The sequence below is a fragment of the Chrysemys picta genome, chromosome 6 (assembly GCF_011386835.1).
Source record: "Chrysemys picta bellii isolate R12L10 chromosome 6, ASM1138683v2, whole genome shotgun sequence".
NCBI classification, from domain to species: domain Eukaryota; kingdom Metazoa; phylum Chordata; order Testudines; family Emydidae; genus Chrysemys; species Chrysemys picta.
This window is the reverse complement of record NC_088796.1, coordinates 43,508,341-43,520,499: the sequence shown is the minus strand read 5'-3', so window position 1 is coordinate 43,520,499 and position 12,159 is coordinate 43,508,341. Positions and strand designations below refer to the sequence as shown.

The window sequence follows — 12,159 nt, the reverse complement described above, 5'->3', positions numbered from 1 at the left end:
TAGGGAGGACATGTTCAGTGAGATCTGCAAGTCAGTGCTTCATTGGACCATGAACAAAGGGCTTGGAGAGCCAATATGACTGACAGGATGGAGAAGGAAGGAGTACAGAAGAAAGGCGCAGGAATCCCAGCAGGACAAGGAAAGGGAAATGCACAAGAACATAATGGGTGTTCTCAAGCAGCAAATCCAAATGCTGCAGATCCTGGTTGACCTACAGTTCCAGAAATCCCAGACTCTCCACCTTGTGCAGTCTTTGGCGAAATCCATGGTTGCTGCTCCCTACACACCCCAATATGCCACATGGCATCATGGCTGAATTCTTACCTCTACCCCTCCATGCCAGTGGACAGCAAGGAAAACCACCACTTCACATACACAGACCTCGGAGAACAATAGTTGTTGTATGTGAAGCCACAATAGACTACATTTGTGTACGGAAATGGACAGAAAAGTTCACTCCCTTTCCAATTTTAAAGTTCCACTCCATTAATTCATACGAAACATTTGTATTACATTGCCTGTGTTTTTTTGCACTGCTTTTCCTACTCAAAGTTATATTTTTGGAGACTCAAATTATCTTTTTTAGTTCACAACAAATATTGCAGAATGCACACTGGTACTTATAGCAAACAGTACTTATAAGTGTACAGCCACCACATAATTCATAGATTCAGGTGTGATGTTGTGCAATCTATATGGTTTTATAAAAATATAAGTGAATGTAATGTAACTGGGATATGCTTCGTGCAAAAGGTCTCTTGTAAGGTATCATTACAAAGCTCATAATCTACTGAGTGTGATCATCCTATTTGTAGAAATGTACCACTCTAGTATCTAAAACTAGAAATATAAAACATAACTCTGAGGGCCTATTGTAATTATATAAAGTGTGGGCCATTAAGGATGGTTTGGAATCTTGATGACTCCCATTGTCTGCAGATGGCCGTATTTATCTGTGAGTCTTCCTGTATATGTGTGTGCTGGCAAGTGAGTAATGAAGTCTTGCAGTGACATGTGATCATGTCACCTGAACTGGAATCCATCTTTAACCTGGTGCTTTTCCAGTGAGGGGGGATGGAAACCCAGAGGGACAAAGGGTTCCCGCCTTATGCAAAAGATATATAAAGGGGTGGAAGAGAACAAGGGGAGGAGCCATCATGAAGAATCCCCTAGCTACCACCTGAGCTGCAACAAGAGCTGTATCAGGGGAAAGAATTGTGCCCAGGCCTGGAAGGTGTCCAGTCTGAGAAAAAACTTACTGAAGCATCTCTGAGGGTGAGATTATCTGTATTTAGTTTGATTAGGCATAGATTTGCACATTTTATTTTATTTTGCTTGGTGACTTACTTTGTTCTGTCTGTTACTACTTTGAACCACTTAAATCCTACTGTCTGTATTTAATAAAATCACTTTTTATTTAGTAATTTACTCAGTATGTATTAATACCTGGGGGAGCAAACAACTGTGCATATGTCTCTATCAGTGTTATAGAGGGCGAACAATTTATGAGTTTGCCCTGCATAAACTGTATGCAGGGTAAAACTGATTTATTTGGGTTTAGACCCCATTGGGAGTTGGGCATCAGAGTGCTAGAGACAAGCACACTACTGTGAGCTGTTTTCAGGTAAACTTGCAGCTTTGGGACAAGTGATTCTGACCCTGGGTCTGTGTCTGGAGCCAGACGGGAGTGTCTGGCTCAGCAAGACAGGCTGCTGGAGTCCTGAGCTGGCAGGGAAAACAGGAGCAGGGGTAGTCTTTGCACATCGCGTGGCAGCTCCCAAGGGGGTTTCTGTGATCCAACCCATCACATCAGGAAAAGATTCAGTCTATTTATAAATGTGCAGTGAGCACTACACAATTTTTAGCAGCACCCAAAGCTCCAGGCCCAGAGAATCCTCCAGCAGAGAACACTACTCTGGCTGACCACTAAAGTGCTCTTTCAAAGCCTCCTTCAACCACATAGCTCCATGTTGGGTCTTATAATAGCCCTCGTGTTTGGCTGTTCAAAGTCAGAGCTTGCTCCCCCTTCACCCTGGCAACAGTATTTTTCCCCTTTGCCTCACAGTTATTATGCAGGACAGAACGGACAGCTATAACCATTGGGATATTTTTCTTACTGTGATCCAATCTAGTGAGTAAACGCCATCAGCGCCCCTTCAGTCTACCAAAAGCACATTCAACTGTTATTCTGCACCTGCTGAGCCCGTAGTTGTCTTTTCTTGGTGCTGTTAGGGTGGCCAGTGCACAGCATGAGCCAAGGGAGCAAAGGGTAGGCTGGTCCCCTAGAATCACTGCTGACATTTCAATATCACCAGTGGTGATTTGCTGGTTGGGAAAGAACATCCTGTGTTCTTAAAGATGTGAGTGAAATCCGTCACCAGCCCATGCTGATATCAATGAAGTATCCCCAGTGATCCATCAATACTTGCATAACCACAGAAAAGTACTCCTTTCTGTTGATGTACTATGGCAAGGTGGGCTAGTGTCAAAATAGGGATATGCACGTTGTCTGTCACCCTAATGTGCTGCAAATCCATCCACTATGTCCTGCATATTGCTGAGAGTCACTGTCCTCCATAGCAGGAGACATTTAATGGACCTACAAATTTGCATGCTCCCACTGTGCATTTTCCAACTCCAAAATGATTTCCTACTGACTGGTAGCAATCTGGTGTTGCTTCCAGAGTATGATTGCCACTCATTTCTCCACTGTCAATGCAGTTCTCTTTCTGGTGCACCTGCACTGGACGACTGGGTGAGGTTGGCACACAGATCCAGGAATGTGGACTCTCTCACACCTGGAAGTTCCTTGTTGTTCCTAACTTGCATTATGATGCAATCTCATCAGTAGGTGCTCTTTTCTTGGGCCCAGAAGTGGTGCTTAATCATCTGCAGCTGCTCCGTGAACACCACCGACAGCCTTGAATGGTTTTTCACTATGATCCTTAGCAAACTATCCTTGAAGAAATCCTCATATCCCTGTTGTTGCAGTACTTCCTGCGAGTCTGCAAATATGGGAGAATCATGCATCCTGTATTTGCAGCATTCATGAGAACAGTGCAGAGCTTTGTAGGCTCCATGCTTCTGTCAGAAATGGCAGACACCAAAAATGCCATGTGTGGGAGGGAGAGGGGGTTGTTTTTTTTTTTAATAAGTCTTGAAAATTCTGTGATATGGAATGGAGAAAGTTGCATGCTGGGAACTTGACCCCTAGCTTCCAGAGATCCCTGGGCAAGCATTTCTATCCCACAACACATTGCAAAAAATTTCCCCAAAGGCATCATGCCAGCACATGGCGCACTGGTATACCTGCACTTCACTTTGCATCAACACAAGCGCTCCTGGTGAGTATGTGCAGCAGCAATGCAAGCATGTATGCATATGAGAGAGAGATACAAATTTCAGCAGCTGTACGCTGATGTAATTTGTGTTGACCAAAATTTGTAATGTAGGCATGGCCTTAGTTTACCCACCTTAAAATGAGCACAACACTTACCTAACTCAGAAAGGTGCTTTGCAGATTAATTAATGTCTGGAAAGCACTTTGAAATCCTGGTATGAATGTTCCTTTAACAGTGGAGTATAACACAGATGTTGATAAATAAACTTCTGATGTTATTACTTTCTATCACTGGTACCCTGATGTTTTACTAAAGTGACTGTAGATGAGCAGACTCACCCCTGCGGCGCCTCCTGCCGGTTACTTCCAGAAATTAGCTCATTTCAGGGTTGGAGCGCCCGCTGCAGGCCGGTGGTCCGCCTGTCCTCCGGCCCCTGTGTCCCTCCCGGTCCCTGGTGCCCTTTTATCTGGGGTGCTGCCCCCTGACAGTACACCCCTCAGTACTAGGGTCTCCCCTCCCTAGGGAACTCCCACCCACTATCCCTACCTCACCTCAGAATAAGGCCACTGCCAGTCACCAACTAGTCCCCGCTCCCTGGGGCAGACTGCAGTATAGGCCACTCATCACAGGCAAGGTTGGGTTTGGACCTGCTGCCTTGACCACCCTCTGCAACCCCCAGTACCCCTTGGCCTCCTACTAGGCTGCAGCCTGGGGCTTTCCAGCCTGGAGCTCCCCAGCCCTGCTCCACTCAGGTACTCTGTCTCTAGCTCGCTGCAGCCAGTCCCTTCTCCCTCTGAAGGCAGAGAGAGACTGATTGACCTCTGGCTCACAGCCTTTTTATATAGGGCCAGCTGAGGCCTGATTGGGGTGTGGTCCAGCTGCAGCTGCTTCCCAATCAGCCCAGCTTAGCAGCTCCCAGCCACAACCTTCCTCCAGGGCTGTTTTAAGCCCTTCAGGGCAGGAGCGGGGTAACCACCCCGCTACAGTGACCCACCAATTGCCTTTTGTCTTTTCTTGCACACCCAGGATCCAAATTCATGGGTGGAAGAGCCCAAAGTCATAGGCCAGAGTCATCCTCCTCTGCCACCTCCTCCTTTTCACCCTGCTGAGGGGTTGCTCACTACCTGCAGCAGCACCCTTCGCACTGCTACTGCAACCCTAATCCTGGCTTAGGCCTTGGGGTGATGGGATTGGAGAGCTAGCCCACCCTGCATTTACAGCATCTAGCCCACAGCATCTGCTCCTGTTCTACGGAGCTGGACTCAGCTCCTTGCTCTGGGGGTTGCAGCCCAACGAGCCAGGTTGCAACGCCTCTCAGGTTTGGCCTGGCCACCCTTTCATCATGGATGGCCTCTTCTTCCCTCCCACAAACCAGGGCCTCCCTTCAAAACTTGGCCCACAACCTATCTAGAATCTTCCCAACCAACTGGTGGGTTGCAACACACCATTTAAGAAACATGGCTTTATATAATAAAAGTATGCTGAACAGGAAGTCAGTGCTCTACTTTATTTCAGTAAATGTTTAGGCTGCAAACATACTACATGTTCAATAACATTAGCATTTTTACTGGATCAAATTTAGCTTGAGTGTGAGCAGTTAAACTCTGGGAATTGCACTAGTTTACATTAAGGAGGCATTTGGTCCGTTGTGCCTTTTCAGCCCTCTCCATCATCTTGATAATATGCTAGACAACATTCAAGGCTGGGGGGCATGTCGGGGATTTAAAACATTTTTAGATTTACTTTACAAGAAGATTTTGACTTACAAAAAATATTAGTACGTGTCTTTCCGCTAATGACAATAATAATGAAACTGTACTGTCCTTGACAGTGCTCTCCCAGAAAAACAAGATTATTAAAAACAGAATTAGAAAACATCTGGATAAACAGTATGACAGGGACAAACCAACATGGCTTCTGCAAAAGGAAAATCATACCTCTCAAATCTACTAGACTTCTTTGAGTGCATCTACAAAAGTAAGAGGCAAAATATGGTCATGGTTTAGAAGCTGACAATAGAGACAAGCAACAGAGGGTCCTGTGGCACCTTTAAGACTAACAGAAGTATTGGGAGCATAAGCTTTCGTGGGTAAGAACCTCTTGCAAGGTCTTGCATCTGAAGAAGTGAGGTTCTTACCCACGAAAGCTTATGCTCCCAATACTTCTGTTAGTCTTAAAGGTGCCACAGGACCCTCTGTTGCTTTTTACAGATTCAGACTAACACGGCTACCCCTCTGATACAATAGAGACAGAAAACAAGGAGTAGGAATAAATTGTTAATTGTCGACATAGCAAAAAGTTAACAATGGAATGCTCCAAGGTTCCATATTAGGGGTGAAATTCTGGCCTCACTGAAACAGTGGGAGTTTTACCATTGATTTCAATAGGGCCGGAGTTTCATCCTAGGGGCGATGTTTTTTTAATATGTTTTCTTAATTATCTGGGAAGGGGGTGGACAGTGATGTAGGAACATTTTCAGTGGACAGAAATTTATTTATTTATTTACTTAGGTTAGTCCTGACTAGAAAAAACAACTTCAAAAGGCTCTAACAAAGCATGATGGCAGATTAAATCCAGAATTGACATGTGCAGGGTAATGTGTAGTGAAAGGAATAACCTGCACTTCTTGTACACATTGCTAGATTCTAAATTAACTGTAACCACACAGGAAAAAGACCTGAAAGTCACCATAGACAGCCCAATGAAAACTTATTTTCAGTGGGAAATGGTAGTCAAAAATATTAGAATGCATGAAATATGAATTATAAAATAGTACTGAAAATTATAATGCCATTATGTAAAACATTGGTATGCCTTCATCTGGGATAATATGTTTGATTCTGATTACTGCATCTCACAGAAATAGAAGGGGTTTAAAGGTGGGTGATTTGGTTTGGAGGCATTTAATTAACTTTTACCCTCCCATCTATATTTATTACTCAAAAAGCAGTAATAATTAACAAGCATAGTAAAATAACAATATTTCATCAACAGAAAAGTGTGCCTTTGTTTCAATTCTGTCTTAGAAAAATGTATTCAAAGATTTGGAAATATTGAGAAAAGCGTGATTTGATATAGGTGTTAAAAAAGAAAGTGAGAGATATTCTATGCTTCTAACTATGTGAGACTATCAGAAAAAGGTCTATATGCATTCTTTAAAAGTTAAAAAGAATTCAAGTAGATTTAATTATGTCACTACTTTCAGTTTCTTAATCTATGCCTTCAGATGTGCCTTGATTTGGTATCAGTACTATGAAGAGAATGTGGGTATTATTTACATAAAATGTCTTCTTTTAGCCTTCTGGAAAGTCAAAGAAAGTAATCATTTATATCATATTAGATATCTGCCTATATAGACTATATTAACTGAAACCAAAATATTTGTACTGTACAGTACACTGAAAAATGTTTACATGCAAATTTTGACTTTAGATCTTGGACTTGATTGAAGCATGAATGACAGTGTCTGAATTTATAAAAACAACAGTGGGTTAAGAGATTTCTGTTAAAAAGATGAATTTTAGAAATCTGCATTAAAAGATTTTAATAATTTGAATTGAAAAATAGAGTAAAGGATGCTAGTATTTGAGCAATAATAGATAATGCTTGCTAACAACTGTTGCTAAAATGAAATACGTGACAACAAAGGCCGTAAAGAGTCTGATGTCATGAGTGAAAAATTGCTTTATATATTCTAGCTGCAGTTCAGAGAGAATTTGGATGAATTGCTCAAATATCCCCATGACAACAAAGTATAGTTTCTATCCCCCACAGAGAAATCATTGAGGGATATTAGATGAAGTTCTCTTGGGTTATTATTGTACTATGATTTGATATATAGTTTACCTACCAACTTCCCAAATCCTTTTATTTTACAGTTTTTGATCTTCTTTCATCTCCCAGCCAGAGACTGGTAAACTTTCTACAGCAAGCGCTTGCTGATCCTACATTGAATGAAGTATATGTGCTCTCAACATTCAAATTGCAAACAAAGAGTACAGCCACCATATTTGGCTTATATTCTTCAGATGACAATAGCAAGTATTTTGAATTTACAGTGGTGGGGCGATTGAATAAAGGTAAGTTATTTGACCCCACCCTCCTTATTTTATGGATCTACAATTATTGACATGTCTGCAATAGTCTTTACAAACGTTATTTGCAGCTACTCTTTTGTTGTTTATTTCACTACTCATCACCTGCTCATTCTACTGCTCAGGAAGATATAAGTGTTGGCAACATTCTCGCCTCCCTTTTTATGCTTCCTTGCACAGCACTGATGCCTACTAGGAGAAGCATGCCGAGAAAGTCAACTGGGGTCTCTGCGGTCTACTAGCCAGCTTGCTACAAGCAAGCGCTGAATGGCTCCTAAAGAAACATGTAAAGTTGTTTTCCTTCCTTTTTCCCCTTGGGACAATGACTGCTTCTTATTACTAAGGAATGTGACAGACACACGCACTTGCTGCCTCATGCATATGAAAGAAGGGTACTTGCACTATGGACCTGAAGTTTAGATTTGACTGTGCAAACCAAATGTTCCTAGCGCTTATAGAATCTTTCAGGTGATGGAGAATGTTTGTTCTCTGTTTATAGGAACCAGTTAATTAAGAGGCACCGTACAGACTTGAGCAAAGTTAGAAATATATTTGTTGAGAAATTTTAAGTTAGATGTAGGAAAATTCTCCCACTCACTTAAAAAAACAACTTTTATTTTTTTAATTAGAAAATACAGAGGCGCATACAGAGAAAACCCTTAAAACCAAAGGTCTTGTCCTATAGCTCCAGGAAACTGCTCCTGAAGTCAATGAGTAAGAACAGGGCCGGTGCAAGGATGTTTCGCGCCCTAGGTGAAACTTCCACCTTGCGCCCTCCCCGAGCCCTGCGGCAGCTTATGCCCCCCACCCTGCGGCAGCTCCCCACCCCACCCCGACCCTCCCCTGCGGCAGCTCCCCACCCCAGCTCACCTCTGCTCCGCCCCCTCCCCGAGCCCTGCGGCAGCTCCCCACCCCCCCATGCTGCCCTCAGGCACCCCCCCCCTCTTGGCAGCTCCCCGCCCCCCCCTCCACCCTGAGGTGCCCCACCCGGCGAGCCGTGCAGCAGCTCCCCACCCCAGCTCACCTCTGCTCCATCTCCTCCCCAAGCATGCCGTCGCTGCTCCACTTCTCCCGCCTTCCAGGCTTGCGGCGCCAATCAGCTGTTTGGTGCCGCAAGCCTGGGAGGGAGAGAAGCAGAGCGGGGCGGCGTGCTCAGGGGAGGAGGCGGAGCAGAGGGGAGCTGGGGCAGGGAGTACCCCTGCCTGCCGCCCCCCCCTTACTTGCTGCAGGCAGCCCTCCCCGCACCCCCCCTGCCCCAGCTCCCTCCGCCTAAATGCCAACGACGACTGGGGTGTCCGAAGATCCGGCCACGGCGGTCGCCGCCGAAGAAAATGCCACCCCGCAAATGCTAGTGTTCTAGGCGACCGCCTAGGTTGCCTAATAGGTTGCACTGGCCCTCTCTCTCTCTCTCTCTCACACACACACACACACACACACTTTTTGTTGAAAAAAAATAAGTCACGCTTGTGTCTAATTTGCAAGAACTTTTGCATGCCTTCAGATCTTTCTTGGTATGAATTAAGGAACACACTTTTTGAGCTTTATAGACAATGTTTAAATTGTTCCCTGGCAGTTCTTAATATGTTTCTATTGCACACAGTGAACACGAAGAGTGAGTTACCTTCTCATCTTTACAGATGATCCCTCTGTGTCGGGATTGAGGTATATTGATGGGCAGTGTGGAGAAGCTTGCACTGCTACTACTCATTTCCTTTTGGACTCTTGAATATGTAGAGAACTTCAGTCTACAAGGCTGCCACTCTAGCACCATTATTTGATAAATTCAGATTTAAGATTAGTTAAAGAGACAGCACTTCCTCTGTACAGCTGTCCATTGCGATCTATTCCCCCCCATTATTTTAGTGTGGTTTGCCTAGGACATGCACCTGTATAATTAGTTAACATTTGTTAAGTGCTTTGAAAATATCCAGTGTGCAGTACAATAGCTGTGGGCAGTAGGTTAGAATGCTCATCGGAGTGGGGCTTTTCACTACAGCTCATCTTAGTTAGATGATTACACGGAATCTGGGGATGATTTGGCATCCTTTTGAGGGTAAATATAGTATTATTTCAAGACTTTATTGTTGTGCACATTGGGGGGCCCAGATGGCAAATGGACTCCTAAATAAGATGTAAAATCTAAACATTTGTACTTCATAATATAGGGGCATAATATTTCCACTGATGCACTAAGTGTTGATCTAAGCAACCCGAAGCAGAAGTTAGTTATCTGTGACTGTACCGTGTTTGAAAATTGGGTCCAGATGTTTTGCACACATTCTGGTTTTGTTTTTGTTGATTCTATTGTAAGTACGTTAATGTCTGTGTGAGGTTTACAGCAGAATAATTGGACGTGGGTTCCCTCCCACCCCCGTATTTGCTAAGTCTACTCTAAGATCTTGTCTATACCAGAAAGGTGCACTGGTTTAACTAATTCAATCTAGTTAAACTGCTGTAGACTTCTAATGTCAATGTACAGTAACTGGTTTAAATCTTGCTTATATCAAATTAATGTAATCAGTCTTACTGTGCAAGATAATTTAATAGAAGCAAGAGGTGAACCATTTTAAGTGTATCTAGATTAGGGATTTGCACCTGTTTAAGTAGGTCATTTTTTTTTTTAATTTGATCTAGTTAAACTGGTGCATTTTTCATAGACAAAAAGCTAAAATAGTCCTGCAGACTTCTCATGCTCACTGTCTAATAAGGGCACTTGGAGAAAAACTGTTCTCACATAACAGAATTACCTCTTTTACATCAATGTTTCTTTTAAAATCTAAATAAATACAACTGATACAGTTTAACAGCTCTGTGAGCCACAGTATACATAGTATTACTATGCTGCAGCTGTAGTTTCACTGAACATTTTCTAAGCTCAGACCATTGTATTGGCTTTCAGGAGCCAGAATGACAGAGAATGTTTTTTAGACAGTGCAAGTCACTGAACACTTCATTATCTGCAGGTCATCCGTGTCAAGCATTCTGGCGGTGGGAGGGTACTTGCAGGATCACAGGTGATTTGAGTGTAGTCCATCAAAACTTTGCCCTTATCTTCTTCAACAGACTGTTCCAGCCCCCTCGACCGGCCTTTGGCTTTGGCCCAATAATGAGTCCTTGGATCTTCCTCTCAAGCCAGACAGTTCAGCTGTGCTAAAGCTATCCTGGCAGGTGGCCAGCAATCAGTTGTGTGCTCCACCACTGTCCTCTGGTTTCTCTCTGACTGACTCACCGCTGTGTTCAGTCATTCTGACTGCAGGGCCCAGTTCCAAGGATCCTACTTTAATATATCCCCATGCACGTAGCAGTCACATAAGTACATGCCTGCAACATAGAGTTGGCAAGTGAAACTCAGCATTTGCCAGCAAGCAGAGTCGCTTTTTGTCAAGTTACTGATGACCCCAAGTGATTCTAAGGAAATCTCATGTCTGGCTGTTTTTGTACATAGAAAATGGTGAAAGTAATTGAGTCATTGACAGCAACTGCTGAGATTTCCAGAAAGGATATATAAACTAAAGATAGAAGGGGCCACACACTGGTATAAATCAGAAGTGACTTCATCAGATTCATTGGAATTACTGTGGATTTATACTGGTAAAACAGAGCAAAAGCTGGTTCTTTATATTTAAGAAATGACCAAAGCAAATGATATCAATGTAGTGTCCAAAGAAAATTCTAAGGAAGTTCAAAACACATAAGAAACACAGAGTCATTAATAGTATAAAAAGAATAGTGGAAATCCCAAACCTTAGAATAAATTACAACTAGAGGGGTCATGATAACTGCCTACAAGTATCCAAAGAGTCTAAACACCAGTCTCTTGTTTCTTCAATTCTAGAGGGTTGTAATCATAAATATATCATATGTAATATGTGCCAAGTGGCTTTACATTCAGGGAGCATTTTTGTAGTTTCCCCTGCATCCTACCTACAGACCTTCTTCCTCACTCACACAGACTCATTGGGTAACTTACAGATTTCTCATTCCCGAGAGCAGTAAAATGTTGCAAAGTCTGGACACTAGCTAGGAAAGATGTTCCAGCAGCTGTTTTACCCTATTAAAAAGAAGCTGCAATTATTTAAAAAAAAAAAAATCTTCCAAACACTTTTATAAGATTCCAAAAGAGGACAGAAGTACATTACTATTGTTTATATATGTAATTAGCCTTGATTTTAAACAAAATTTGGACAGTTACCATCCCCTTGAGACGCCTAGGAGTCTAAGTTTGCAGGTATCTGGATTTCTTAGCCAGAGCGAGTGATATCACAAAAAAGGGCCAGATTCCAATAACGTTACTTAAGCTAAATCAACAGGATCTTGGAAAGTAGCTGTATGCGCCATAGATGTGTTCTCCCTGTTGCTATTATAGATCTCCACATATGCTCAGCTAGGTTGCTCCCTCCCCCCCCCCCCATAAGAGATTGTGGACAGAGGAAGGTTTAGCAGGTAACCATGGGGATAAGTGCTGGGTGGCATCAAGGAGGTGTTTCATTCTCGCTTGTAGATTCAGTTTCCTTAGGGGATAGTTTTTTCTTTTCCAGTTTTACTCATTTTTAAAAGTTTTTTCCAATATAGTAATTTAGTTAATAACAAGAGTGTCTGTGTGTGAAGTGCAGTCTATCCTGGGGGCCAGGCGAGTACATCAGGTAAACCAGATGTTTGACAACTCTTCTTTATCAGGAAGCATTAAAAGAAGAGAGATTTTAGTACTATGTTTGCGTTCTCTT

The 12,159-nt window shown here is 42.9% G+C and overlaps 1 protein-coding gene across 1 annotated transcript in view; it reads left to right on the top strand.

Moving 5' to 3' along the window:
- Positions 1-12,159, top strand: part of THBS4 (thrombospondin 4) — a 66,161-nt gene that overhangs the window by 3,658 nt on the left and 50,344 nt on the right. Inside the window, exon 2 of the mRNA XM_008174614.4 lies at positions 7,220-7,420. Coding sequence (XP_008172836.1) covers positions 7,220-7,420 — 201 coding nt within the window. The remainder of the gene's footprint in view (positions 1-7,219; positions 7,421-12,159) is intronic.